The sequence below is a fragment of the Acomys minous genome (assembly GCF_964271855.1).
Source record: "Acomys minous genome assembly, chromosome: 6".
NCBI classification, from domain to species: Eukaryota; Metazoa; Chordata; class Mammalia; order Rodentia; family Muridae; genus Acomys; species Acomys minous.
In genome coordinates this window covers 308,846-336,440 of record NC_140487.1, presented here as the reverse complement: position 1 = coordinate 336,440, position 27,595 = coordinate 308,846, and the positions used below count along the sequence as shown (strand labels likewise).

Genomic DNA, 27,595 nt, shown 5'->3' with positions numbered 1-27,595 from the left:
GTTGTGAGCTACCATGTGGGTTGGGAATTGAACCTGGGTCTTCCAGAAGAGCAGCCAGTGCTCTTAACCACTAAGCCGTCTCTCCAGCCCAAGGAATTTTTAAATATTAACTTCTCTTAATATATACATTTAAGCTGTTAAAATTCATATTAACAAGTTAACCATACTAAGTCTATGTTGACAAGTATGCAGCGAGGACCTTACCTCTAAGGTACCAAAGGATAAATCAAACACCAACAAAGAGAACTGCTTCCATGAGCAGATGGGAGAGTCTGAGTCCCTATGTTTCAGAGTCTAGCTAGAGCTTGGTGTTAGGAAAATGCAGACAGACCAAGGCTTAACCTCTTGTTCGTTTGTTCCTTCTCCGTATAGGCAGTGCAAAAGAAACCTCAAGGCCCCCGGTCTGGTGAGAGCCTCATGCAGCTGATGGCCCAGGGGGAGAGTGAGGCCCTATCCCTGATCCTCACAGATTTTCATCAACAGAAACAACACAGGTATATGAATTTAAACCAGGTTGGCACATGCCACCCTTGTGTAGCCCAGAAGGTCCCAGCAGCGAGACCCCTTGGTAAAGGAGCACTGTTAGGGATGTGATGTCAGAAGGCACTCAGTCTCACTGTCTTAGTCTCCAACACAGCAAGAGGGGTAGGCCTGACTCTAGAGGAGGTGTGCAGAAATGAAAATACTTTTTCAGCAATGAAAATGAGCAACAAACATGGAAGAGTAAAAACTAAATCCTACTCCATAGCTGATTCTATAGAGGTATAAGCACATAACCATATAACCGTGCTTTAAGCCCTCCCGTGTACAGAGAGCTCATTTCCCTGTTGACTGAGCGTCTCTCCAGACTTTGTAGAAGTGCCTAAGGTGGCTCCTAAAGTTGAGTGTCCTGGGACACTCCAGGGTTCAGGCCTGCCTTCTCCATACCTGACGAAATGCCCCTGTATGTAAAGACAATGCATTGTGATATGAGAAACAGGAAGCCAGATGTGATGACTCACATCCCTCTCTCCAGCACCGAGGCAGGCAGATTGTTTCAAAGTTGAGGCTACCCCAGGCTACAGAATGAGTTCCAGACTAGCTTGGGCTACCGAGAAGAAAACCCAAAACCGAATTAGTAAAGTTCACAAGGAGAGAAAAATGAAGTCTCAAAAAGAAGGGACTTTGTTTTAAGATAGGATCTCTGACAGCCCAGGCTAGCTTCAGATTCCCTAGGTAATCAAGAGCGATCTTGAATTCCTGATCCTCCTGACTCCACCTCCCAAGTGCTGGAATTATAAGAAAACCTGTGCCACCATTCCAGGCTATGGAAGACATAGCCCTCGCCCCCCCCCCACACACACACCCCAGCTTGCTGGGAATTGAATATAGGGCTTCAAGCCCTGTGATAACAGGAACCAGTTAGAGCAGTTCAAAGGCAATGGAATAGAGCTGGGGCAGTAAGCAGAGGCGCTTTCAGAGTGCTTGATGGACCACAGACCAGCGCCTCCGCTTTCATGTCTGTAATACTTAAAAGATAACAGTACCAGGCTGACCTGGAAACTGTTGGGATTAAATGAACTCATAAGCATTCAAGTACTTAGCATGCAGATGAGGAAGTAGATGTGAGTGAGACCTCAAATATTAGTGTGCATCACTAATTATCTTGAGAAAAGTTTAACAGTTGTATAAAAAGATCATCACTGCCAGGTGTGGTGGCACACACCTGTAATCCCAGCACTTGGGAGGCATACGCAGGTGGATCTCTGTGAGTTCAAGGCCAGCCTGGTCTACAAAGTCCAGGATGACCAAAGTTACACAGAGAAACCATGTCTGGAAAAACCAAAAAGAAAAGAAAAAAGATCATTACTGTATATAACATACAGAAAACTATAATTACAAAATATTTACAAACAGTGTCACATTCTGAACTAGTGCTGAATTCTAATATTTCAATATACCTTTGCTCTATTAGATTGAAATAACTGTTTCAAATTCTTTTTATTTATTTATTTATTTATTATGTATACAGTGCTCTGCCAGCATGACAGAAGAGGGCATTAGATCACATTATAGATGGTTGTGAACCACCATGTGGTTGCTGGGAATTGAACTCAGGACCTCTAGAAGAGTAGACAGTGCTCTTAACCTCTGTGCCATCTCTCCAGCCCCCTCCCCCCATTTCAAATTCTTAAGATTTATTTATTTATTATGTATACAGTGTTCTGCCTGCATATACACCTGCAGGCCAGAAGAGGGCATCAGATCACATTACAGATGGTTGAGCCACCATGTGATTGCTGGGAATTGAACTCAGGACCATTGGAAGAGCAGGCAGCACTCTTAACCACTGAGCCATCTCTCCAGCTCCCCATTTCAAATTCTTAAATCACTGATTTTGTAGCACAAACAGGTCTGAAATTTCTTTTTTTTTTTAAAGACTTTTTATTTATTATGTATACAGTGTTCTCCTTGTATATACACCTGCACACCAGATGTCATTATAGATGGTTGTGAGCCACCATGTGGTTGCTGGGAATTGAACTCAGGACCTTTGGAAGAACAGCCAATGCTCTTAATCCCTGAGCCACCCCGCCCCCTGAAATTTCTTAAGTAACTAGAGAGATGACCTTGAACTCCTGATCCTCCTGTGTGCTGAAATTACAGGTATGAGCCACAGGACCTGGCCTTGTTGTTTTGTTCTGTTTGTTTTTGAAACAGGGTCTCACTATGTTGGCAATGCTGGCTCAGAATTCAGGATCTTCCTGCCTGAGAATAGAAATAGACACAATCCCAAGTCAATTTACTATCCAAGGGGCCCTGTATTAGCTACTTTTCTATTATCATGATAAAATGCTGTGACCAGCACAATTTACATAAACGAGGTTTATTTGGGCTCATGGCTGCAGAGGGCTAAGAACCCACCATGACTAGGAAACTAGACAGCAGCCAGTGGCAGGTGTGGCAGTAGGAACCGGAAGCTGGAGCTGATATTTTCTTTTTTTCCGTTTTCCCAGAGCTAAGGACCGAACCCAGGGCCTTGTGCTTGCTAGGCAATCACGCTACCACTGAGCTAAATCCCCAAGAGCTCTTATTTTCAAATGCAAATACAAAGCAGAGTGGAAGTGGCGTAAGGCTCTACTCTCAAAGCCTGCCCTCTGTGACATACTTCCTCCTACAAGACTGTAGCACCAAACAGAGCCATCAACTGGGGACTGAGTGTTCAGATACTCAGCCTAGTGTGTGTGTAGTGTGTGTGTGTAGTACGTGTGTGTATGTGTGTGTAGTGTGTATAGTGTGTGTGTGTAGTGTGTCTGTAGTGTGTGTGGTGTGTGTAGTGTGTAGTATGTGTGTAGTGTGTGTGTGGTGTGTGTGTGTAGTGTGTGTAGTGTGTGTGTAGTGTGTATAGTGTGTGTGTGGTGTGTGTGTAGTGTGTAGTATGTGTGTAGTGTGTGTGTGTAGTGTGTAGTATGTGTGTAGTGTGTGTGTAGTGTGTGGTGTGTGTGTGTGTATGTATGTGTGTTTGCAAACCACCACAGATCTCTTTTGCATATATCTCATGCTAAGTTACTGGCTGTCACACCCAGTCCTACAGCCTAACCCAGCTGCAAGGAAGCCTGAAAAGAATATTCTCCTTTAGGCACAAGCCCAGACAAAATTATTTTCAGTCTGAGATAATTCCAGCACTCAGGAGGCTGGGGCAGACGGATTTGAGACCAACCTAGGCTAACCTATCCCCACACAATAACACCCCACAAAGTTAGGTGCTCTGTCTCCAAAGGAGAAGGGAGCAGGGTTACAGGGAACCAACCACCAATCTCTGGCTTTTAATTCTGGAAGGTTAGAGAAAGCTAAGCCTCAGTAGAGAAATAGGCACTACGGCTGGAGAGATGGTTCAGTGGTTAAGAGCACTGACTGCTCTTCCAGAGGTCCTGAGTTCAATTCCCAGCAACCACATGGTGGCTCACAACCATCTATAATGTGATCTGATGTACACTGTATACGAGAGAGAGAGAGAGAGAGAGAGAGAGAGAGAGAGAGAGAGAGAGAGAGAGAGAGAGAAGAGAAGGGAAGGGAAGAGGAGAGGAGAGGAGAGGAGAGGAGAGGAGAGGAGAGGAGAAGAGGAGAGGAGAGAGAGAAATAGACACTAGCCAAGCAGAGGGGAGGGCTGAAGAGTCAGGCAGCCTGAAGAAACAAATGGCTAAGGCTTTGTCCAGAGGAGGAAACTTAATGGGTTTAAAGAAGGATCAAGAATGGCATTGGGGGTGGGGTGGAGCTGGAGAGATGGGTCAGTGGTTAAAAGCCTGCTCTTCCAAAGGTCGTGAGTTCAATTCAGCAACCACATGGTGGCTCATAACCATCTGTAATGTGATATGGCGCCCTCTTCTGGCTCACAGGAGCACTGTATAATAAATAAATAAATCTTTTTTTTTTTTTTTAAAGAAAAAAGAATAGCATTGGGAACTGGGCGCATGCCTTTAATCCCAACACTACCACTTGGGAGGCAGAGGCAGGCAGATCGATGTGAGTTCGAGGCCAGCCTGGTCTACAAAGTGAGTTCAGGACACCAAGGCTAACACAGAGAAACCCTGTCTGGAAAAACCAAAACCAGACAAACAAACAAACAAACAAACAAACAAAAAAGAATGCCATTGGGCTCTGTAGAAGCAGACAGAAGCCCAGCCAAGCAGGGCCTGAGAAACCACACGGAGGGTTTTAGAGTCTCCATGGAGGGAGCCTTGTTTGCATTTTACATATGCTGTGATCCAATTTACACCTGGGAATGGTCACTGGATCTGTGGCCGCTGGGAAGGGTAGGAGAGAGGGAGACCAGATCAGCAGCTAAACTTCTGAAGGTGCATGTGCAAAACAGGTCAGGGAGGTCCAAGAAAACATTAGAGAGCATCACTTTTGCTTCCCTGTTATCTCAGTAGTTGCTTTGTCCATGAAGCTTCCTCAGTTTCCCAAAACGAAGCCCCATGTGATAATGCTTTGCACCTCTCCAGGCTGCAGTTATCAGTTTTTGCTCCTTAGCAGCAACACGCCCCTGAACAGTAAACAGCATGCATGGCTGAGATGCAAGATCCAAGAGAGGGTCACACCCCTCCTCCTCAGACAAATCAGTGCCAGGGGCTCTGTTCCCGACCTCCCTCCATGCCAACTCCTTTCTCTTTTCTCTTCTGGAAACACAATATGCATCGCACCCACCGAGTGCAGCCACAGCTGGCCTTTTTCATATTTATATATGTCTGTAAATCTTTTGCATCGGGAGAAGTCTCACTAGGGATAAGCTTTGGAACATGATTTCAGGGCTGAATGTGTAGCTCAGTTGGTAGAATGTTTGCCCTACTAGCCACAAAGCCTGGGGTGGATCTCCAGCACTGCACAAACCAGGCGTGGGTGGGTTCTGTCATTCCAGAACTCAGGAGGCAGGAGTCTTCAACTACATAGGGGGTTTGAGGCCAGCCTCAGATACATGAGACCATTTCTCCAAAAATAAATAACAACAACCAAAACTGTTCTTCTCCTTAACTTTTGGTCTTTGTTTCCTTGACCCTGAAATGACTGGAGTTCCAGGAGGGGCAAAAAGGTGAAGATCAAGTACAGCTGCTCAGGTAAGGTAGGCTTGTATGCCGGGGAGAGTCAGCTCCTCTGTAGGCATAGGACTCAGATACCCAACCACACCCCCTCTGACCTTCTGGATACCCATTGAGAGTCCCATAACATCTCTGTGCCACAGTTGGCATCATCACTCTGGACTTTTTGGCCGCCAATGGCAATTTGGCACCAGGTCCCAACTATCTATTTCTTTGAGATGTTTCTGTCTTCTTCATTTCCAGTTCCACAGAATGGCCCTAGCCACTCCTTTTCCCCTCGCACCTGCAATATTAATTTACTGATTCACTGACTTATTCAAAAGCACGCACCAGAGGCTCTTGCAGTGCCAGCCATGCACACTGTCTTCCCAAGCAGACGGAGTCACCGAGTACACACCAGATTTAGAGAAACTCTTTTCTAGACGACATTCAAAGTTCATGCTGGGAGGCCAGCAGTATATGACGGTAGTCGGTCCTTCACACTCAGGAGGGTACTGTCTGAGCAGAGGCCATATATGATAGGATCAGGACAGATGGGGCAGTTGAGGCCATGCAAGAAAATGTGACACTCTAGAAGCAGCAGTGGCTCCCTGTTGCCAAATTCTAGTCTACCCCGAGGCCTTTGGATATGGTCCTTCAGCGGCTTCCCATCTTTCCTGACTCACCTGATCACACACTCTCTGCCTCACATCTACTCCCGCCACATCTGTGGCATTCAGATTTCAACCACGCTGCCTCAAACCGTGGTCACCTCCCACCCACTTCCTTCCCCTGGGGAGCCACTCTCACCCCAACCTGTCCTAAATCCTATACTGCACATTCCTGCCGAGACTCACCTTCCTCCTCATAACCTCTCACACTCTTCTCTGCTTCCGTTATAGGCTTAAGGCTTATTTCTCAGTGAATGTTAAGTTGCAGCCATGCCTCTCAGGCATGTAAAGCGGCAAGCACAGCGCTGGGGACACAATGGGAATTCAATAAATAGCTGGACCTAAGACCATTGACAAATTAATTCTCAGGAGACAGCCACATCATGACATGTTTAGAAATGGAGAAGGGGTTCTAGATCCCAGGGGAACCAGGATACAAATCAGGGCTTTTTACAAACTCCTGAGGGGAATAAATGGGTTAAAGGTCTGAGGGAACATGGGCAAAAGGAGTGGTTGACTCTTACCTCATGGTTAAAAAAAGAACTGTTGATAGGGTTGGAGAGACAGCTCAGTGGTTAAGAACAGTTACTGCTCTTGCAGAGGACCCAGGTTCAATTCCCAGTTTACAAGACAGTTCGCAGGTGAATGAAGCTCCAGTCCTAGGGGACCCGACACCCTCTTGTGGCCTTCATGGGCACCAGGCATGCATGTGGTACACAGACATACATGTAGGCAAAATAGTGATACATATAAAATATAACAAGGAAATCTAAAACACCAGCAACAGCTGCTATTTTCAACATTAAGAAGACAGTAGAGAGTGGTGGAGGTAGGGGCAACAAAAACAATGAATGTCTTAGCTAAGGCTTTGATTAAGGTTGGGTGGTGGTGGTGAACGCCTTTAATCCCAGCACTCGGGAGGCAGAGGCAGGTGGATTGCTGTGAGTTCGAGGCCAGCCTGGTCTACAAAGTGAGTCCAGGACAGCCAAGGCTACACAGAGAAACCCTGTCTTTAAAAAAAAAAAAAAGGCTTTGATTAATGGCTGCCCTGCCAGCATATAGCCTACCTAGTATTGACAGGTAGTCTTGATCTTTTTTTTTCCCAAGAGAAGCCCTAAATCTGAATTTTTAAATATACTCTGTAAAAATAGAAGTACAGCATATACCAACATTTAGTGGGCAAGAAAGATGTACCAAAAGGAAGCCTGTGTTCAGCACTGAAGACAGAGGTGGGGCTGCCAGCTCATAAGTCTTGACAGGCAAGCAGAGCCTCACTTCCTCCTGATGTGACTGCTTTTCACATGCTATGACCTTTACATGATGTCAGCTAATTTTTCTCATCACATTCACAAATGCGCACCCTTTCAAATATCCCATGAGGTTGGGGATGAGGAAAAACAGAATATTCAATGACTGCTGCTGGGACTAGAGAGAAAAGATTTAGAATTTTAGGGTATCCACTCAGGTATGGTTGTACACACCTGTCATCCGGGTGCTTGGAAAGCTGAGTTGGGAGAAGCACCTCAACTTTGAGGCCAGCGTGGTCTATATAACAAGTTATAGGATAGCCTGGGCTACATAGTAAGCTCCTTAACACCAAAAAGCATTTCAGGACACCTGATGATGGGCTGTTTGTAGGTTGACTTTAATGAGCCACAGTGGGATATTCTCTAGACCCTGTCTTCTTGCTGGGCTAAAAAGGAAAGTTATATGCCAGGCTTGTGGGTCCCTTGCTGTCTCCTACTGAACCATGCCAGACATCAGCCCTCTCTTGGACCTTCTGAGTGGAAATGGGGGGAGAGGCGGCTGGGGAGATAACTCAGTGAAGGACTTGCCTTGTAAGGAGGAGGGACTGACTTGGAGCTCCAGAACAAATGGAGCTAAAGAGATTGTCTCAGTGTTTAAGAATGCATGTACCAGAGGATCTCACAACTACCAGCTCCAGGAGAATCAGGTCACTTGTATCTACTCGCACAGGAACACACACACACACACACACACACTCATATGTACAGGCAACTCATGGTGCATTCCTATAGTCCCAGCCCCAGAAAGGCAAAGACAGGAGGAATCGGGAGCTCAAGATCTACCTTGGCTGTACAAGAGCTCAGGGCCAGCCTCAGTGTAGACAACCAGGGGCCTCATTAGCAAGTGCACCAGCTGACCCTTGGTCTTGTTATAGTGCTGCTTCTGATTCATTCGTTAGACATGGGCATAAGGCCTTGAAGCCATGCATTCCTAATATGATGATGCCAAGGTTTTGGTTACATTCTGAATAGCCAGGGGCAAAGGGTCTAGGACGAGGCTCTGGCTTTGGTCTCCTGGTTTCAAGGCCCTCGTCAGTTTAGTTGACGGAGTCTCCTTGGGGAGGGCTTACTCAGCTAGCCTGTCCCAACCATGACGTTTCTCTCCATTCACTGAGGCTATTTTGCTCAACATGATATAGTGGTTAAGAACATGGGCTCTGGAGCCAGGTCGCTCAGCTTTGCACAGCCGCTCTGCCTCACCGCACTGTGGCTATTAGTAAATTAATCAGCCTCTGTGGGCCTAGGAGTCTCTACCTGTAAAATGGGGATCATGAGAGGGTTGCCACTAAGGATAAAAGGAACAAGAATGTGTGTGGTTGTCTGACATGCCTCTCCTTACAACTGTTGGCTTCCAGAATGTTCTGTGAGCCAGAGTGCAAATACATTCCTTTTCTTAATTAGGGAAAGCCACTCCCAGTGAAAACAGCGTCCCCTGTACCCGCGACCTCAGCTGGAGGGATGCGTTCATGTATGGAGAGTGGGAGAGAGAGAACCCCTCTGGGCCACAGCCCCTCTCGCTCCTCGGCACTCTGGCTGCCTGCAGCAGGCCACGGTTGTCCTTAACTGGAGGTACGGTGGTGGTGGGGTGGATCTGGTGGCTTTCACGGGACAGGCTGCAGTTCAAACTCAGAATCAGGACCCTGACCTCAGGGTGATTCCCAATGCTATGGTCAGGGCGTGGGTCGCTGGCCACAGTGACCTCAGCTCTACTCTTGTCTCTTGTTGTCTTTGCCTCCGATGATACTGGGTGAAAATCTGCATCAACTATGGCGTCTCCCACAGTGACATGGAAGGACAGGCTGTTAAAATGCTGATCTCAGAACTAGAGCCTTTGCTTCCTGCTGTGTAGGGAGGCATGGGGGCTCCTCACAGAGCTCAGGTGTTCCCGTGGTCCTTCCCTCCCTCCTCCCTTAGCTCGTGGTGTCTTTAACTGGTGGTGGTGGGGTACCAAGAGGGAGACGGAGCTAGACTGCAGGGCTGGGTGAGGATAAGCTTCCCCAGGCCCCAGGCTTTGTCTTCTCCATGTTCCCCGGCTCCCCAGCGTTCATTCAACAAGCATTGTGAAGCACCTTCCATGCCCTGTGTCTAACAAAGTCCTAAATAAGGTGGGTTAGTTTATGTCTCTTTTAATTCACAAAATATTTTTGTGTTCCCAAAAACATTTTTAAGGTAATTTTTAAGTGGGCATACAAAGCGTTGGTTTCATTATGGCATTTTTCCTTGTTTTCAGTCAGTAATAAGCACACCCCACATAAACCTTAATGACTATGATCCAGCCACTGTGCAACCAGTCTCTATGGCGTTTCCTAGGCAGATGCCATTGTACTTTGTTCTCCTGTACCCCACCCCAACTGCTGGTCCCCTTCTCTTTCCAAATTGTCTTCGGTCCTGCTTTCCCATCACCTGCATTCTATTGCTCTGTATTTCCTCTCAAGATGTCTCCCTGCCTTCCTCTGATCTTTCTACTTTCATGATCTACATACAATATACAACACACACATCACACACACACACACACACACACACACACACACACACCTCTCAAATAAATGTAATAAAAAAAATTTAGGTATTATCAGTGAAATACTAACTCTTCCAGGAGATCATCTATTAATAATTGAAAAGTTTTAAATGTAAATAGGGTCCAGAGTGACCGTTCTGCAGTTAAGAACACATCCTGTTCTTCCAGGGGACCTGAATTTGGTTCTTAGTACTCATTTCAGGCAACTCACAACTACCTGTAACTCCAGCTCCAGATCTAACCCCTTTGGCCTCCACAGACAGCTGCACTCACATGCACACACATATCTAAATAAAAATTAAAATGTGAATAAGAACAAGTGCCCCCTCCTGTGGTTTCACTTTCTAGTGTCTCACTGAGCCACAACCAAATACAGCCCCAAAATTAAGTGGGAGTTCAATACTTCATATACATATATGTGTATATCAGAAGAAATGACATCTTTACAGTTTGGAGTTGTCTGCAGTTTCTAAAAGCCCCTGGTCAGGCCCACAGACAAAGGGCCATTAGTGTGTCTATGCGGTCACAGAAGAGTTTTTCAGGTAACCTATATGATATTGACCACTTTTCTCTCCAGCCCTCACAGGAAACTCTATATGATGCTTCCTTTCCCACTGGCGAGAGGTTGTGCAGCCCATAGCCAGCACTTCTCTTCGGCGGTCAGTTTTGCGGGGCTCTATCTGGACAGAGGGAAGGAGGAAGTTGCCACAAGGAGCAAACCAGAGTTACTGCAGCACCAACAGAAGCGCCTCTTCATCTGTTCTGCCTCTCTCTCCATGTGTTGCCACCACCGCCTGCCTGAACTACAGCAACCTGCACACCATGGCCCAGGGTAGCAGGTAGATTGGGATGCCCTCTCCAAAAGTCTGGAGCCTGGAGAAGAGCAGCAAGGGAAGCAAGCCCAGGGGACCAGTGACAGGAGCAAACTGGAGAGGCCATAGAAGCTGGTGGGAGAGGTCAGAGAAGAGAGGCAGAAAAACGTATGGCAAGACACAGAGGAGACCTAGGAGGAAAGCTGAGAAGAACTAGGCAAGAAGCCTGTCATCGAGAGATGCCCCGTCAAGCGTCTATTTATCTAATTAACAAAGTAAAGCCGTAAACCGAGGAGAGAAGTGTAGTTTCCTCTCTGCTCACATCACTCTGGAACAACCTCATGCCTCTTCCTCTGCCTGATTCCCAGCTCTCAGGCCTGTTCAACCTTGCCCTGGTTTGAAAGCTGAGGAACAATCTTCTGTTTGGGTTTTGAGACAGAGCCTCACACTTCCCATCTCACGGGTGCTGGGATTTTCTTTTTTAAGATTTATTTAATGTATATAAGTGCTCTGTTTTCATGGACACCAGGAGAAGCCATCAGATCCTATTATAAATGGCTGTGAGCCACTCTGTGGTTGCTGGGAATTGAACTCAGGACCTCTGGAAGAGCAGCTAGGGCTCTTAACCACTGAGCCATCTCCCCAGCCCAATTACAGGCATTTTGGCATTTTTCAACCACTCCCAGTCTATGTGGTCCTAGGGACCAAACCCAGGGCCTCAGGGCCTCAGACACACTAGGCAAGTACTCTACCAACTGTGTTAAGTCATTGCCCCTCCTAGGAACAATGACTGGAAAGCAAAGTATTAAGGTAGGGCGACTTTTCCTTATGTTGATCAAAATTACTAGGCTGGCTACTGTCTCAGTCTTTGCTTTTTTTAAATATTTATTTATTTATTATACAGTGTTCTGCCAACTTTTCCTTACGTTGATCATAATTACTAGGCTTGCTACTGTCTCAGTTTATTTATTTATTTATTTATTATACAGTGCTCTGCCTGCACATACACCTGCAGGCCAGACGAGGGCATCAGACCACATTATAGATGGTTGTAAGCCACCATGTGGTTGCAGCCCTCTATATACAGATACATACATACATACATACATACATACATACATATACACACACACACAGATACAGATTGTGTTATACCGTTTTATTATGTTTTTTGAGAAAGAGTTTTATGTATCCCAGATTGGCCTCAAACTTTCTATAGAGCAAAGAATGACCTTGATTTCCGACCCGTCTGCCTCTACACACAGGTGTGAGCCATCACACCTATTTGTACAGTGCTAGGGCTTGAACCTAGGGTTTGTGTGTGCTAGACACGTTCTGATGTCTAGGCTGTATCTCCAGTTTTGTTCATACTTTAAAAATCTCTCCTGCATGCAAGGGTTCGTTTCCTTTCCTTCCTAGGTCAGTCCCTTATTCAGAGGGAGTCTCTACATTTGCTATCTGCCCACCTCTCATTCACATACTTGCAGAGTGATGCCCTGCTTTATGACTTTTCCCCTAGAAGTCTTTCCATTCACCTCAGATAGAGCAACAACACACCAAAGAACTGGGCCCACCCAAGTCTAACTTGGTGACCCAATCAGTTATTTGAGTTTACTCATAGGAGCATGGATGAGGACTACAACATCATAGGCCACTAATACTGGCAATCACAACACAGAGGCGTTTCCCCCGCTCCCAGGCAAATTTAACTTATCTGGGTATTGGGAGAATGTAAGCCCTCCCTTCCATAAAGGAATGTTAATGGGCCCAACATGTGAGGGTCTTACAAGAGTAGTAACAGCTTGTTCTGGCTTCCGGTATCATGTCCAGAAGACAGAGTTCCACATCATCCTAACACCGGGCTGCAGCTCCTTGAGGGCAGGGTGGTGTCCTATTCATTATGGGTTTACCAGTACCAGCTTTTGGAATACTTTCTGAGGTAGCCTGCTTGTAGTTGGCCTTTATGTGAAAACTGTTTCTGAGAGACCTGCTTTTAACTTCCTTCTGCCCTTCGTGTCAACACTCTCCCTCTACCTTCAGCTCAGACTCCTCAGGTTAAGACCCTCCATTCCCCATCCAGGCTTGTCAGCCGTGCTTTCCATGTTCAACCACCTTCATTCCCTACTTGGCCTGAGCATTTTACCTTCTGCTCTACCTCACACCACACTCCTTTCTATTGCCTAAGACCTCCTTGCCCAGCCTGAGTCTTATCCTGTGAAGCTCTCCTTCAGTGATGGCTTTGTCATCCAAACTTCCCAGAAGGAAGCTGCCCCTTCAAACTGAACCTTCCACACAGCTGATTACTTCATTAGAACTTCAAGTATAATTGCAAGCCCAGAGTTTAATTATTTTGGGCCTTTTATTTAGCCCTTTTAAAAGTCATTCACGGGGCTGGAGAGATGGCTCAGCAATTAAGAGCACTGGCACTCTTCCAGAGGTCCTAAGTTCAATTCCCAGCAACGACATGGTGGCTCACGACCATCTATAATGAGATCTGGTGCCCTCTTCTGGCCTGCAGGTGTACATGCAGGCAGAACACTGTATACCTAATACCTAATTAATAAACCTTAAAGGAAGGGGGGGGGAGGAATTCATAGGCCAGGTGTGGTGGTGCACACCTCTAATCCCAGCACACAGAGAGGCAGAGGGAGGCAGATCTCTGTGAGTTTAAGGCTAGCCTGGTCTACAAATCGAGTCCAGGACATTCAAGACCACACAGAAAAACCTTGTCTTAAACCAAACCAGGGCTGGGTGTGGTGGCACACGCCTTTAATCACAGTACTCGGGAGGCAAAGGCAGGTGGATCACTGTGAGTTCGAGGCCAGCCTGGTCTACAAAGCGAGTCCAGGACAGCCAAGGTTATACATAGGAACCCTGTCTCAAAAAAAAAAAAAAAAACAGAAGAAGAAGAAGAAGAAGAAGAAAAGAAGAAGGAAGAAGAAAGAAAAAGAAAAAAGAAAAAAAGAAAAGAAAAACCAAACCAATCAAACCAAAGAGTCATTCATGTAGTGATGACTTGCTGCTCACCTATAAACCTGACCTAACTGCTTTATGATCACTAGGTAAATCAAGTGAACTGTAGAAACAGTACTAGTTTCCTTTGGGATATATTACTTTTAGCATTCACAACACAAAACTGAGAGCATCATCAGATAGCTTCTGAGACCTACAACAGAGGTGTCCCACTTTGTTCAACTAACAACTCATTTCTTAATCAGAAGACATGTATTGGCGTGTCCAGAAAGACACATATAAGGGTTTGATCAGCAAGTGTTTTGAGTACACTCCAGTTTCTGTAAACATCCCAGGTACTAACTCTGATACACAGTGGGAAAAGACAGTCTCAGGGTAAAATCTGAGACTGTTCATTCCCAAAGCAGAACATTAACGCTTGTGCAAAACACATGTTCCCAAAAGAACACACACAGACAATGTTTCCAAAAAGAAGGAAGTATTGGAAGATCAAGCACCATCCAACACTGCAGCCAGTTTTATGTGTGATAATTACAAACTTTCAACTATCAAGTGTTAGGATAAACAGGGATTGCTAACCAATAATAATTTAGTCTTACAGTTCTCTCAGTGAGAAACATTTAATACGCCAAAACTGGCATTTTGGTATGCAAAACCAAAGTCCTAGGCTTTCAGATAATGAATGGGCAGCCTGTTTTAATTGGATCAATTTTATTCTTTTTTTTTTTTTGTAAGCTGACTTTTCAGTTTTTAAAAATTTTATTTAATCACTTTACAGCCTGATCCCAGGCCCCCTCCCTCTCTCCCTCTCCTCCCAGTCCCACCTTCATGCCCTGCCCCATTCTACCCTATCTTTATCAGAGAAGGGAAGGCCCCTAAAGGATACTAACCCACCCTAGCACCCCAAATCACAGCAGGATTAAGGGCATCTTCTCCCACTGAGGCCAGACAAGGCAGCCCAGCCAGGACAAAGGGATTATTTGAATCAATTTCTATCCTAGATTATATGCTGCTTTGATAAACACTGACCAAACCAACTTGGGGGAGAAAAGGCTTTTTTCTTTTTTAGATTTATGTATTATTTACTTATTAAGTATACAGTGTTTTGCCTGCATGTACACCTTCAGGCAAGAAGAGGGAACCAGATCTCATTATAGATGGTTGTGAGCCACTATGTGGTTGCTGGGAATTGAACTCAGGAACTCAGGACCTTTGGAAGAATAGCCAGTGCTCTTAACCTCTGAGCCATCTCTCCAGTCCTCAGCTTTGTTTCTTAAACGGCCCAGTTTCACGTGCCTACGGGTGGCACTCCCCACATTAGTCTGGGCTCTCCTACATTAATTACCAATTTTAAAAACATCCCATAGACGTTCCCAAAGACCACTCTGATGGAGGCAATAACTCAACTGAGTCCCCTCTCCCCACGTGACTCTGGGTTGTATCAAGGTGGCAGCTGAAGCTGTGACACCATGTATTTTTTAGAAACAGCTTCCTGGGTGTTTTTGTTTTTATTTTTAATGGTCTAATTAAAAATTGTTCTCTGTCAGGTGGTGGTGGCGCACACTTTTAATCTCAGCACTTGGGAGGCAGAGGCAGGAGGATCTGTGTAAGCTTGAGGCCAGCCTGGTCTACAAAGTGAGTCCTGGATAGCCAAGGCTACACAGAGAAACCCTGTCTGGAAAAAACAAAAAAACAAACAAACAAAAAAAGATGGGAAAGGTACAAAATTATTAAATTAGAAAAGGAGATATAATGGTTATAAGTAAGATATATTTTTGGTCAAAAGGTTAAAAAAAAATGCTTTGATTGAGAAAGGACTTTATATGGTAAGACAAGGACTGTTCCAAAATTGAAATGAAAGAGAATAATTTTACAAGACTGAATTATATTATAGAAAGAGTGTAAAAATAAAACAAAGCGGATATGACTATAACTAAATTGAGTGCAGTAAAAAGTTTATTAAAATTTTAAGGTCAATATTCAATGACCTGAGATAAATTAATGCTTGATTCTGTTTGCAACTCTTACTGTTTACCAAAAAATGGCTTTGAAAATCAAGGACTGTGTTTTTATCCTTTTACTAAGTGAGACATTCAAAACATGATTAGATTTTATTTTTATATTTTTAAAAAATTTTTCTACTGGACAAAACCTCTTTGCTTTTTAGATAGCCATTGCCTTAACAATAACTTAGGGCATTTCTACTAAACTACACAATGATCATAGGAGTCATTTTAGTGGACACATTTAAATTTATTTATACAATTTGGCCTATTAGATTAAAATACAGCACTAATAAATTGTCAAAAATTAACTAAAGCTTTGACTTTCTCCTAAAATTTACCCATTTTGGAAAACATCTCTCCTATAAAATAAATATTTGGCCTCAACAAAATGGTCATCCAGACAAGCTCAAAACAGTGACACCAGTTGACATGCCAACACGGATTTGGGGGATCTGCCGGGGTCCCATCTATAGAGGAAGAACAATTGACAATTGCTGAGAGAGGGAGAATTGGTCTTCCCAAGGAATTAACAACCATAACGATTATCCAGTGGTAAATCCTAAAAATATATATACACACAACATTAAACTGCCTTAGTATACTTCTTAGGAAATACATAAATTTTATGATTTATACCAAAAGGGTCTTAAAGATCAAGACAATGTCACATGCCTACTTCTAATTAGTGGGTGTTTGCCTTGGATTTTCAAATGTGTGTGTGTTTTGTTTGGAATGCCCATAAGATCAGCAACAGCCTGAGAAGGTTCTATTTGCAGTAGATGCTGACGATTAGAGACCCACGACTGGCCAAGGTTCCGAGACTAAGAGACTGAAGGAATCTCAGCTCTAAAGAGCACATAATACCACGCCTGCTTCCACAGTTCAGGAGCCATTCGGGAAGACGGAATGGGAAGAGTGTAACAGCCACAGGCTCTTTAATTTATTTATATTTTATTTGTTTTTTTGTTTTTTGTTTTTGTTTTGTTTTGTTTTTTTTGAGACAGGGTTTCTCTGTGTAGCCCTGGCTATTCTAGAACTCTCTCTGTAGACCAGGTCGTCCTTGCCTGCTTTTGCCTCCTGAGTGTGCAGTGGGTGACTCAAGGAAGCAGTGTCTTCTGGTCACACCAGGGCAGCTGCATATATGAGCTCACAGGGGTTGCAATCACAGGCACACACCTGTGTAGAGACCCAATCCAGGCCAAAGCCCAGCATGAAGGGGATTTGGACACACAATGCTACTACCTCCAGCCGTGAAGTTATTAGCAAATGTTAGCTACTGGGAGAGGAGAAAACAGTGTTCTCTAAGAGTGTAGCCCCTGGCAAGACAACCACAGCCAGGGAAGACCACACATTCAAGACATTTAGGCACCACAAACTGATCTTGAGGGGGATCTAAAAAAAAAGGACTCAAATTTGCATGGATAGGGAAGGAAGGGGTTGGGGAAAGCCTTGGGGTGAAGGTTGAACATGATCAAGGCATGTACAAAACTCTCAAAGAACTAATGAAAAGTGTCTTAAGTATTTGACATTCTTTACAAAAATAAGTAAAAAGTCTATGAACCACGTTTATGAAAGAAAAGCATACATTACTATAAAGAACCTTTAACTATGCTTGTAAGGGCAAAAAATTAATGCCATGTTCTGCACGAGAAGTCTTGCTCTACGTGACCCTTCTTCCTGCCAGCAGTCTCCAGAAACTCCACCGGGGCCATTGCATACAACTAGCTCCCAGTGTTCCTCTGAGATTAAAAACAAAACAAAACTTCCCCTCCAGACTCAGTCTCCACCCAACCTGCCAAAAAGTTGACATTCCTGTGACCCACAACCCCCACCCCACCCCACCCCCGAGATGGTCTTGTAGTCTTTTCCCTTTATAAACCCATCACCCCTTGAAGCTCTGGGTCACTCTCCTATCCTGCTGCATCAGGGGCTGGAGCCCTGGACTTAACACAGGACCCTGTGTATGTTGCATCAGTCCTGGTGGTCATCTCGGGGACTCGAGATCTGGGTGATCTCAGTATTACATTTTAACCAGAAATTCAAAATTAGTTACAGTCTTCCTCAGAGAATAAGGAAATGATTTACCAGGTGACTCATCAAATGAAAGACAAAAAGGACATCACATAAAATTCTGAGAGCAACTGTATCCAGGCACCTCTCACACTTCTCAGTTGAAACAAATGTTAAACTTCATCTGAGAACACGTCTGTGTGGGCTTCAGAAATGCTGGAGAACAGGTCTATTGACAGTCGAGTATCTCAAATAATATTCTCTCTCTCTCTCTCTCTCTCTCTCTCTCTCTTTCTCTCTCTCTTTCTCTCTCCCTCTCTCCCCTCTCTCTCTCTCTCCCCTCTCTCTCTCTCTCCCTCTCTCTCTCTCCTCCCTCTCCAGGATTCCTTTGTGTAGCCCTGGCTGTCCTCGAACTCCTGTAGACCGGGCGGCCCCCTGCCTCTGCCTCCTGAGAGGCACCACAATCACTCGGCCACCCACTTGTTTCTAAACCTGCGGAAGGATGGCGGCCTTTGCCTCAGGTGAAGGCAGTCTTAACGGGCTTTGCCCCTGGAAACACCTTGGGTACCTCACTGAGATGGACACTGCGATGGACTGAGAGGAGCCATCCTGGGTCCAGAATAAGGGAAAGAACCGGAGACTCCAACCAGGTTGTTGTTGCAAATCGACCATCAAAGGGAGGAGAGCGCGGGAGGAGAGTCCTGGGGTCGCTGGAGGACTGGGGGAAGCGGCAGGAGAGCAGGCTGCGGAGGTGCGGATTGCTCCTTTGTGGGAGAACCTGCGCACAGGCCCGGAGACGCTAAGGAATTTACCCCGCGGAACTGATTCCTGGGAGGTTTTTTCTTGTTCCCCTTAACCTCCTTTCCCTCTTGCTTAAAGTAGCCGGGTTGTAAGGAAGATACCTTTGATAAATAAATTCATAATAAAACCTAATTGTTAAGCACAAAAGCCAACATAAACCCTTTTATAATTAGGTATTTTCAGAAATTGCCTATGATATTTATATTTCACTTGGTATACAACTAAGTAATACAATAGTGTTGCTTTTGGTTTTAGTGAAGTCACTAAGTCATTCATCTTTTTTTTTGTTTTTGGCTATGATTGTTTACCCAGAACCCCTACCTTACTCAAAACTAGTTTTTATATTTAAAGGATTCAAGTGTGGGGCTGGAGAGCTGGCTCAGTGGTTAAGAGCACTTCTTCTTGCAGAGGAATTATTACATCCAGAAGAAATAAACTTTTTGATTAAAAAAATTTAACTGTGTCTGACCAATTAACCACTGTAAAAAGGCCCTATAACATGCTTAGACACACTTGAAGATTTGGTTACCTTTTTGTGGGGGTGGTTTCTCTGTGTAGCCTTCGTTGTCCTGCACTCGCTTTGTAGGCCAGGCTGCCTCTGCCTCCCTGAGTGCTGGGATTAGAGTTGTGGCTCTTGGTTAACTCTTTTCATTCATTTATACAAAAGGCATCAACCTCTAATACCTACAACATCCATGATGTTTTATACTTTAAGTGCTGAAGCTTCTTCACTAAATGAGTAATTAAAGTATTCTACAGTACAACAAGCTGGGGTTTTTTGTTTGTTTTTAGGTTTTTCAAGACAGAGTTTCTCTGTGTAACAGTCCTGGCTGTCCTAGACCAGGCTGGGCTTTTGTAGACCAGGCTGGCCTCGAACTCACAGTGATCCACCTGACTCTGCCTCCCGAGTGCTGGGATTAAAGGTGTGCGCCACCATGCACAGTGCTAGTTTATTTTAAATTAAATGATATTTATATTTTGCTACTAAAAAGGAAATAGACAAATCTACAGTGACTCTTTATAAAGTCCCATTTTCATTTCTGCCATTAAAGGTAAGATTTAGTTATGCCTACAAGGACTTTAACATTCTGACTTCTTTTAGATTGAACCCAGAACACTTATGAATGCTAGGTGAGCGTTTTACTATTGAGCTACATCCTTCAATTAAAATTGTGATTTCTAGCTGGGTGTGGTGGCGCACACCTTTAATCCCAGCACTTGAGAGGCAGAGGCAGGTGGATTGCTGTGATTTTGGGGCCAGCCTGCTCTACAAAGTGATTCTAGGACAGCCAAGGCTACACAGAGAAACCCTGTCTCGAAAAACCAAAACCAAAAAATTTTGTCATTTCTAACAAGTCTAATTTTTTGTTTCTACCTTTGATATTAATATTTGGTACATGAAACAATGTTTGTAAAAAAGGTTTGTTTATTATTTTATGTATATGAGTGCTGTATCTGTATGTACACCTGCATTCCAGAAGAGGGCATTGGAGGGTACAGATGGTTGTGAGCCGCCATGTGGTTGCTGGGAATCGAACTCAGGACCTCTAGAAGAGCAGACAGTGCTCTTAACAGCTGAGCCATCTCTCCAGCCCCGAAACAATATTATTAAAAGAAATTTCATAGGAATACTATATTGTTATATAATTTCTTTTACAATGTGGCTTCCTATTTACTTTCCCAGGCTAAATATGGCTTAACACCAATATAATAAAACAGATCTGGTCAGTAACCAACAGATAAGAGCTATGATTACTTGAATATTGAAGATCAGTCTTTCCTAGAGTTTAGAGTTAGCTACTCCACCTAAGGGTATAGCTATGAGTTAAGCCTGCCAGACCAACCAATCAACCAAACAAAGCTCACTAGAAATTAAAAAAAAAAAAAAAAAAAAAAAAAAGATTTGTTTTAAAACTCCAATGAAGCCGGGTAATCCCAGCACTTCAGAGGTAGAGGCCATTGGATCTCCCTGAGTTCAAGGTCAGCATGGTCTACAGAGTGAGTTCCAGGACAGCCAGGGCTACACAGAGAAACTCTGTTTTGAAAAACTAAAAAATACCCTGGCGTGGTGGCTCATACCTTTAATCCCAGCACTCAGGAGGCAGAGGCAGGTGGATCGATGTGAGTTCGGGGTCAGCCTGGTCTACAAAGTGAGTCCAGGACAGCCAAGGCTACACAGAGAAACCCTGTCTTGAAAACTCAAAAAGAAAAACTAAAAAATAAAATTAAAAACTCCAATGATAAAACGATAAATCACAAAGTAAAAGTGACTATAAACACAGGGTCTATAGTCAATCTAGGGTTTTGATTTTTAAAAATTTTTAGTTGTTTAAATGCCTATTTCCTTCACCTGTTAACTTTATGCCACTGGGCCAGACAATGTTCTTGATTATTTTAATTTTGTGTGGTGTGTGTGTGTTTTGAAACAGGGTTTCTCTGTGTAGTCTTGGCTGTCCTAGACTCACTTTGTAGACCAGGCTGAACTCAAAGCGATCTGCCTGCCTCTGGCCTCCCAAGTGCTGGGATGAAAGGTGTGGCCACCATGCCTGGCTGGCTGTGTGACTCTTAATATATGTCACATTATGCCAAATACAGAGGACTTAAAGAATAGATCTGGAACATAATGGCCAGTAGACTTTAATGATATGATCCAGAAGTTGTTTTTTTAAATGGCTTTAACTGGCTATTCCCTTCACCTCAATTTGAGAGACGTTAAATGGGACATGTCTGGGTTGATGTATCCATAAGATGGTGTTAGACAAAGAAAATGTCAGGTGGAACACCAGAAGTATGATTCATCAGTGCTAGGAAGACTGTGGAGCTACATATGTAAGGCTTAGCAGTCACGGGTTCCAGGACAAGGAAACCGTGTTATCCTGAAATAGTTAAACGTGGAAAGTAAAAATAGCGGATCCTCAGAATCTGTGGGGGTTGGCTCAAGGATCCCCTCTGACATCAAAATCCATAAATATCCAAGCCTTCTATATAAAATAGTACAGCACATCTTCCAACAACTTTAACTGCCTGCTACTCAGCCTCATCTACATCAGATGGTAGTAAGCATTTTCTAGCAATACGGATCATTAATAATATTTAGTAAATACTATGTGTCCCCTCCTCATACACAAAAATGTGGTGCTTGGCTAATGGGGGAGGGAGTAGACAAGAGTTCCCAGAAGCAGCTGCGCATTTAAAGTGAGCCCTCTTCAAGGCTTGTTAACTGGCCAGGCCCTCAGTGATGTGGAGATGTTAGAATGTTGCACATCGAGAGCCAAATTAACTTTGGGCCATATTTAGCCTAGTTAGTATCCACTTATTTAGGAGCCTTTTACTTCTCTCCTCTGTAACTGACCTAACAGCTTGATTTGGCCATTAGGCAAATCATGCAGACTGAAGAGACAGAGCACTAATTCCTTTGGATGGACGGCTTGGCAGATCACTAGCTTTCACAACTCAAGAGCTAAGTGTGCCATCAGATGCTATCTGAGGGTTACAACCAAGGTTTGCCTGGCTGTAACCCATTCTCTAATGTAATTTTCTTTGTTCTGTTACTATAAAAACATCAAATTGTTACTACCTTGGTCCATGGAATCTGGGCTCCTGGTCTTGGTCACTCATATTTGGCTGGGGGGAGGGGTACGGGGGTAGGGGACAGACGGACCGACATACTCTTTGAGGTGAGAGTTATGTTTAGAGTCTGTAGTTTGAATGCCACAAACAGTAGTTGCCAGCCGTTTCTCATCTTGAGGTAAGCTAATTTGCTTTATTAAGTCTTTCATGAGCTTAGGAGTGTTTTGACTGGACTTAACTCTAAAGGTTTTGTGTGCCATTCTTCCCATGTGTTCTGAAAATACAGCAGCCCACAGTGAATGCATGTTTTATTTTCACGGCACCGAGTAGGTGACGGGGCTGAGGTAGAGTGACTGCCTGGAGTCCTGCACAAAGTCTAAATTCAAACTCCCCCTCTCCCCCCACAAAACATTGCCAATTTCCTATGTTTCTTTTAAATCAAGGGCCTGCAAGGCAACGGATTTCTTCTATTCAGTTCACTTGGTATTACTGAGCATTTACTTGGACCTGGGCTGTAAGCTATGAGCACCTGAAGTGTAAGTCAGGTGCCTATTCTGGCACTCGATCTAATCAAAGACAGAAAGATAAGCACCGTTACATAGCAAACTAAGAAAACATGTGTAATATCTGCTTACTAGGCGGAGGAAAGATTCCTAGAGCGAACACCTTAACTGGGCACTGGTACTTTCACTACTACAGCTTCCATTAAGACATTCCAGATAACAATGTTTCATGACTTTTTCATCACTAATGGCTTTCAGTAGCTGGAAAATCGAGAAAACATACTTCTTTCAGGCCACACGGGTGTTAAATGTAAGGCTGTTAGGGAAGGCCGAGTTCATGTTGGCTTCGGCGGTGAGGTGCGAACCAGCGTGGTGGGAGGAAAACGAAGCTGAAAGGTACAACGTCGGCAGGGCGAAATCTCCTCGTAGATCAACCGGGACCCTCAAGAGCCAGAAGTTGGACTGGTTCACGGTGGGTGGAGACGTTGCAGCGGGATTATTCCGGCCCCCGGGGCGGGGGCGCAAAAAGGCAGGAAGAAATCTATCAGAATCACACTTGAAACCCTGGGAGTCGCCTGTCCTGAGTGCGGACGTGGCGGCCAGTGGGCCACAGTCAGCCGGCCGCGCCCACACGCCCAACAGCAAGGAATTAAACCTCAGCGTCCCCTACAGGATGGACGACCCGAGCTGGGCGGGAATCCGGTCCACGCAACTCGCGCGCTCGCGGGGACGTGGCGCTTTCCAGCCAATCCCGGCGGCGCGATTGTGGGACCAATGGCCGCACGGAGAAGCAGCGCGTCGGCAGTGGTCTTGCTGGTGATTGGTGTAAATGCCGTCGACAGGGTGGGTAAGGGCGGGGCGAGTAATCACTTCCGGTTGGGCGGTGCTTGTGCGCGGGAGTTGAGCCCCTGGGTGAGCCGCCGCCACGGTATCCTGCAGCGTGGAGCTCCCGGGATAGGTAAGCCCCGTGGTGCGCGGTGGGTCCTCGTTCGCCCTCGTTCTGTCCGTCGACATTGTTCCCCGTGGGTAGTGGGTCTTCCTCACCCCAGCCCCAGTGCGCCCGGATAGGCCTGAGGCTCCTCTCTGGACCCCTGCGTGTAGCCCCCAGGCTCGCCGCCCGAGCAGCTCCGCGGAAAGGGCTGTGGCTCCGCAGACACCAGCTCCCGGGCCCTGCGCCCTCCTGGCACCGTTTTGTGCCTGGCTTCGCGAGTCCTTATTCTCCGCCCCGGTTCCCTCAACTCAGTGTCCCATGGGCTAGAGGGTCACTTTTGTTTGATTGCTAAAGGTCGGAGAGAATTGGGTAGTGTTTGTATCCGTTCCCTGCCACTTCTCGCCGGCCTGCTGGGAGCTGCCACCCCGCCCCAAGGCCACATCCCGAGAATGGGTTGCAAGTGCCAAGAAAGTGTTCGCTGTCTTACAGGGTGTAGGAACGTGGGGAACAAAACGAATGATAACACAATGTCATTATTTTTTAAAAAAAAAACAACTAATTGTTAATTAGAAAGGAACATCATAGTTTTCTGTTTGACTGAATATCGTCGTTAATGGAAAATATTTTCACATGTTAATTAAGGAGATAATTACCTTTAAATAATAACTGGTAGGTTGGTTGGTTTGTTTCTTGTCATTCCCAAAGTGCTACTTCTGATTTTTGGCGTGCTGTATTCAGAGGTGAACTTAATTTTAATTTCATATAGTGGCTGTAATTAAAAGTGGTTTGCATTCTGTAAAGTTTCTTGGGCTTGAATGGGAAAATTCAGTGTCTTTCTGCTAAAGATCCAAGTTCCTAAGTGTATAAAGCCCTGGATTTTTTGAGAATTGCATTCACTTCCCGTCATGAACCATCAAGTCAGCATTAATAAATTGGGACTAATTGCTCTCAGGTTTATTTAATTGAACTTGGAATGGTTGATAAATTAGTCTTTGGTCTACCTGAAAACTGATTTGGCCTCATTCAGTTAGATTTAAGTATCAAGCGATAATCAACGCTAAAGAACTGGTAGAAGTCCAAGTGAGGGACCAGAGATAACCCACAGCTATCTGTGTAGAAGGCGAGAGCCTGACTAGCCCTAATGTGAGTTTGACAGTGTTTCAGGGGTTTCCAACATTTTATAGGATCAAAAGTAGGAGTTGTGAGCTCACAAAAATTGTGAGTGGGTGGTAGTCATCTCGTTGTCATTCTCAATCATTGTTTGGTGCCATTCACCTAGAGTTATGTTAGATATACCTTAGATGGTGTCTTACAGCATGACCTCAGTGCAGGAGACGAGTATGTTAGTATTAGCTCAAAATTTTTTAACAGATGTACCAGGAATGTTTCAGGGATAGCCAGGAATAGTCACGGGACATGCTTGATTAAGATCTAGATTTTCTCTCTATTAGCTTTTTGTTAGTTTGTTTGTGGGTTTGCTATTGTTTTTTGTGTGTGAGAGAGAAGGTCTCACTATATAGCCCTGGCTGACCTGGAGCTCATTATGTCGAGCAGGCTGGCCTCAATCTCACAGAGATTAGCCCATCTCTTCCTTCCAAATATTGTGAGATTAAAGGAGTACACCACACGCATCTTTTCTTTCTTTTTTATTTTTCTTTTTGAGACAGGGTTTCTCTGTGTAGCCTTAACTGTCCTGGACTCACTTTGTAGACCAGGCTGGCCTCGAACTCACAGTGATCCGCCTGCCTCTGCCTCCTGAGTGCAGGGATTAAAGGTGTGTGCCACCATGCCCGGCTATAAGCATCTTTTCTATGAACTAAATATAAATGCTGGGCTATAACATGCATTAGAGTTAAACAGATGAAATAACACTAAATACTTTTAAAGGTTTTGCATGTGTGCTTGCACATCAGAAGAGGGCACCAGATCTCATTGTAGATGATTGTGAGCCACTATGTGGTTGCTGGGAATTGAGCTCAGGACCTTTGGAAGAACAGAAAGTGCTCTTAACCTCTGAGTTATCTCTCTAGCTCAACACTAAATATTTTTAAATTGCATTTATGTATGGAACAGGCATACACATGTCATGGCATGCTTACGAAAATCAGATGACTTGGAAGAGTCCATTTTACCTTTTCACCATGTGGATTCTGGGGTCCAACTCAAGTTGTTGAGTTTGGTGGCAAATGCCTTTACTGGCTGGACCATCTTGCCAGCCCCTGAAATCACATATTTGCCTATGCCTGGCTTTTGGCCAGATCCAGTAATGGGAATTGGGAGTTGGAAAGCATAGCAAAGCCACATTGCTGCCAGACATCACCCAGTTAGTCCAATAAAATAGATTGAGTTCTAAAAAGTAAAAAATTTTATATTGGGAGTTATAGAGAGAGAAATTACATTAACTTGGGTAGAAACTGTTTCAAAATTACAGGATCTGGTGGCTGTGGTGGCTCATGCCTGCAATCCTAGCATTTGGAAAGCCCAAGTGGGAGCGTTGCCTCAAGCTAGAGGTCACTTTGGGGGTTCTGGACCAGTATAAGACACAATGAGACCCTCTACCCCCACCTGTAAAAAAGGGTGTGTGGAATTGAGATGGCCCAGCCTCTGCAGGTGCTGGCCGCCAAGCTTGACAACCTGAGTTTCATATCCAGTACATAAATGGTGCAAGGTGAGAACCGGTTTCCCAGAATTGTTCTCTGACTTCAGCCCACATATGTCCAGATGCATGTACACACACATAAGTAAATGTTAAAAAGCAAAAAAACAGAGCCTATGAGGAAACTAAAGCAAAATGGTACAGCTTGTGCTCACTGTTGAGGAGTAATGCACGTGAGCTTCAGGATGATCAGTGCAGAATTCCTTCAACGATCGGCCTTAGTGAGTAGCTAGGTCTCTTCATCTAGGATCTTGTTTGATGGCTTTTTAAAAAAAATCTAAGATCTTAAAATTATTTAGGCTTCTGACATTGAAGGAAGATTGGGCTAAAATAATTACACATTCTCTTATGCATGTTAAACAAATACACAGCAGAATCCAATACTAGACACCAATGCTTTTTCCCCTGTATATTTGGCTAGAATAAGTTAGTGAATAATATATGTTAAAATTTCATTCCAAAGAACCCTCTCCTGCCCCGAATTTCTAAAACCTTTTTCTAACAGGTAAGGTGTGTGTTTGTTTTGTTGGGGTTTTTATTGTTGTTAAAGGCTTTTGTTTGTTTGTTTTGTTTTGTTTTAATGTTTATGGGTATTTGTCTGTACACCATGTGTGTGCAGTTCCTAAAGAGGCCAGAAGAGGGCATGGGATCTTCTGGAATTGGAGTTAAAGACATTTGTTAGCCACCACTTGGGTTCTGAGAGTTGAACCCAGATCCTCTGGAAGAACAGTCAGTACACTTAAAACACTGAACCATCTCTCCAGCCCCATTATATGGTAAGTTGATTGTGTGGCCAGAAAATTTGAGTTTGTGCCTGATTGCTTTGATTGTAGAACTGATGGTGCCTATGTAATAGTTTCAGTCCTTCTCAGAGCTTCTGTAGCCAAATATTACACTTTCATACGCTCAGCCCTCTTGCATTCCTTCCACTTGATATACAGGAATGTATTGGTAAACTAGTGCAAATTGGCTATCATTAGACGAGTGCAGAATGGCTTGTCCTTATCATGCCTTTCCAGATAGGAAGGATGGTTTGGCTTCGTGTGACAGTCTATCAGTGCTTCTTACAGTAAAGTTTGCAAGTGAAGAATGCTAAGTAGGAGGGGTTGGAGAGATGATGGCTCAGAGGTTAGGAGCACTGTCCGCTCTTTCAGAGGTCCTGAAATTCCCAGCAACCACATGGTGGCTCACAACCATCTATACTGAGATCTGCTGCCCTCTTCTTGCGTGCAGGAGTACATGTGGACAGAATACTGTATAAGTAATAAATCTTAACAGC

General features: G+C 44.6%; 2 protein-coding genes across 6 annotated transcripts in view; both read left to right on the top strand.

Moving 5' to 3' along the window:
- The window catches only part of GARIN1B (golgi associated RAB2 interactor 1B), a 28,557-nt gene extending 14,785 nt beyond the window's left edge, over positions 1–13,772 (top strand). For 2 of the 3 annotated variants that reach the window (XM_084788040.1, XM_084788041.1), the window contains exons 6-9: positions 373–494; positions 5,551–5,594; positions 8,935–9,102; positions 10,632–13,772. In XM_084788040.1, coding sequence (XP_084644166.1) covers positions 373–494; positions 5,551–5,594; positions 8,935–9,102; positions 10,632–10,654 — 357 coding nt within the window. In that variant the 3' untranslated portion in view covers positions 10,655–13,772. The remainder of the gene's footprint in view (positions 1–372; positions 495–5,550; positions 5,595–8,934; positions 9,103–10,631) is intronic. The other variant, XM_084788042.1, reaches the window with a different exon arrangement.
- Positions 13,773–23,590: 9,818 nt separating this feature from the next.
- The window catches only part of CALU (calumenin), a 30,863-nt gene continuing 26,858 nt past the window's right edge, over positions 23,591–27,595 (top strand). For 2 of the 3 annotated variants that reach the window (XM_084788045.1, XM_084788043.1), the window contains exon 1: positions 23,591–23,687. The gene's annotated coding sequence lies outside the window, so the exon portion shown is untranslated. The remainder of the gene's footprint in view (positions 23,688–27,595) is intronic. The other variant, XM_084788044.1, reaches the window with a different exon arrangement.